This window comes from Gavialis gangeticus, unplaced genomic scaffold (genome assembly GCF_001723915.1).
Source record: "Gavialis gangeticus isolate Ggan-Ray unplaced genomic scaffold, GavGan_comp1, whole genome shotgun sequence".
Taxonomy (NCBI): Eukaryota; Metazoa; Chordata; order Crocodylia; family Gavialidae; genus Gavialis; species Gavialis gangeticus.
The window spans coordinates 126,224,425-126,227,216 of record NW_017729032.1 but is presented as its reverse complement, the minus strand read 5'-3'; the positions used below and the strand labels follow the sequence as shown (position 1 = coordinate 126,227,216).

General features: G+C 52.9%; 1 protein-coding gene across 1 annotated transcript in view; it reads right to left on the bottom strand.

Moving 5' to 3' along the window:
* Positions 1 to 1,647: 1,647 nt before the first annotated feature.
* The window catches only part of ZIC2 (Zic family member 2), a 12,350-nt gene continuing 11,205 nt past the window's right edge, over positions 1,648 to 2,792 (bottom strand). Inside the window, exon 5 of the mRNA XM_019523835.1 lies at positions 1,648 to 1,711. Coding sequence (XP_019379380.1) covers positions 1,648 to 1,711 — 64 coding nt within the window. The remainder of the gene's footprint in view (positions 1,712 to 2,792) is intronic.

The following is a 2,792-nucleotide window of genomic DNA, read 5'->3' as shown; positions in this document are numbered from 1 at the left end:
GCCTGGCGAGGTGGGGGGGAGGGGGGAGCCAGTCTCACGGCCAAGGCCGTCCTTTCCCCAGGGCCCTGCGGGGAAAGGCAGCCCGGGGAGCCGCACCGCTTGGAGTGGCCTGTCGCTGCTGCCTGGCAGAGCCAGGCCCGGGGCCATGAGCTGGGGCGGGGGGGAGCGGGGAGGGTTGTTTTCCACTCCGTTGGCTCTGGGGCCTCGGCCTGCGGCAGGGATCTCGCGCCGCAAGGGAGGCGAGGCTGCGAGCGATCCGGCCGCGGCTCCAGCAGCCCGGGGGGGCGGGGTGTGCTTGGGGGACAGGGAAGGGGATCCGCAGCTCAACCCAAGCAAAGTGCAACACCCCCCCCCTCCCCTCCAGCCAGCGCAGAGATCCGCAGCTCGGCTCAGGCGCCTGGCCGCGGGGTGAGAAACCCGAGGCGGGATCTCCGGGGCCCGGAGGCTGCATCTCTTGCTGCCGGCGGGAGCCGAGGGGAAAAGCCCCCGTGCACGGGAGCCCATCCCGCCCTGCCGCATCGGCGGGGGCTGCGGGAGAGCCGGGCCTGTCTGCCGGGAGCCGGACCTGGAGCTGGGCCGCCGCCGCTTCCCGAGCGCGTCCAGCGCGGTTGCTGGCGAGGCCGGACCGCGCTCCCTCGCTCGCCCTCGCCCCGGGGCCACCTTCCCGCTACTCCAGCCGGACAAAGGACTGGGTCGGAGCCGCAGCCCCGGCCCAGCCACCTCCAGGCGACGGCGGCAGATGCCAGGGGCCGCGCTCGTTCCGCGGAGCATTAGCACTGGGCAGCCCTCGGTTTGAAGAGCCACTGGAGGACTTGCGGCCACCAAACAAGCGGAGGCGCAGAGGGCAGGCTGCGGGAGCTCCGGCAAAACTTTGTTCCCTCCGAGAGGTTTTCTCGCTCCCTCCCCGCAGCCGCCCTTGCACCTCCCTCCGTCCCCCACAAAAAAAATCACAGAGCAGGGAGCCCCCGGCTTCCCCGCCCATCCTGGGCACTGCCCTTGGCACTTAACTGCCGAAGGGGCAAGGAGCTCGGGGGGGAGAGCTGCGGGGTGGCAGCTCCCCCGCACTCTCTGAACGGCTTTGCTGCAAGCAGCGCAGCCACCGCAGGGCGCTCGGATGCTGCTTGGAGAAGGGGCCCCTGCTCGGCGCCTCGCGCTGGGGCCAGCTCGGGGCTTTCCAGCCCGTGCCACGATCGCTCCGGTGTGCAGAGAAAGCTGCATCCTGCCCACCCACGAAAAAAAGGGCAGAGGGTGGCGTGCCCCCCCTCCCTACACACAAACTTTTTTTTTAATGGCTTTCTGAATCCTTAGCAAAGCCCCGGGGCTCGGGGAGTCCACACCCTGGGGTGCTCCTCACCGAAACTTAGCGGCAAGGCAGAGTTAAAGGAGAGCAGCCGTTCTTCTTGTTATCTCCCCTTGCAAAGCCAGGAGTCATATTGTAGCCTTGTGCTTGCTTCTTGATTATTTCTTTAGCTCATTTTAAAATCACAACGGTCATAAAAATAATAAGAATCTCTGCATGCCTTTAAAAAGAAAAACCTCTGAGAGAAAATGAAGCTGGTATCCTATCCTTTTGGAGGGCGTCTGGGCCTGTGCAAAAAAATATTTGAAGGGTCTGACAGAATGCACTTTACATTTAAAATGCCAAGCTTAAAAGCACCAGCTGGATATTTCTAATCCCTCGCTTTCCAGAAACGCGGCTGGATACTCCCACCTGCAAAAATCAAAAAACCCACATTCACGTCAACATACAGATAAAGATAATTGTAAGCAAAGCAGAGGACAAATTGTAGTGGGTGCTGTCCAGAGGAAAAAGCCAAGGTCTCCTAGATATAAACTTAAATCTCTCTCTAAGGAAGGACATCTTCATAATACATTTGAAAAGGGCTCTTCTTGTCACCACAGAGGCATTTCTGAAATGTTGTCCTTGTACCAGCATGTGATGCAGCTTTATTTTGTTTTCACTCTAGATATTTGAAAGGAAAGTTAAGGCCAGCTGATGGTATATAGGATTTCGAAATGTCACCTGAAGGGTTTTCTGCTATTTTTTTTAACCAAAAAAAAAAAAAACGGTTTTCATAATCTGCCCAAACGGAATTTAGTTCCCTAGAGGAAGGTCCTCAATGCAAGAAAGCCTTTAACATAAAAAAAGAAGCAGTGCTGCAGTTTCAACACGTTTTATTATATTTCTGTATGCATTACTCTCAAAACATATCACAAGAAAATGATGAAACCACTTAGACCTTCAAATAAAAAATCTGAAACAGTTTATGCTCACAATTGTACATATTTATAGTTAAGAAACATTCTTTATAAATACTGTTTCCTCTGTAGCAAGTTAATACCATAATTTAATTACAAATGGATAAATATGGTAACAGATATTTACAGGAGGGAGGGTGTTATTACGGAAAAAGCTAACGGCAGGACGTTTATTTTCCTCACAATCTTCCGAACAGGAACTAACAAATCGAACTGGCAAAAGCACTAAAACATCACGTGTAAACCCAGCTAACAGAAAAAATACATTCACAAGCGTTGGTGGTGGTGGTGGTGCGTGTGTCGGAGGAACAGAATGGAGACTTTGGCACGGTTTGTTTTTTTTCCCCGGTCTAGAGTTAAATGCAGTTTACAATCAAGTTGCCTCTTAAAAAGAACACAATATTCAATAGCACAATTACAAAAGAAACCAGGGTGTTTTTTTTTTTTTCTCTTCCACGTTACTTTTTTTTTTCCTTTTTGTCTTTTTTTTTTTTAAAACGGGTGAACTAAAAAACCAAAAAACAAAAAAAAAA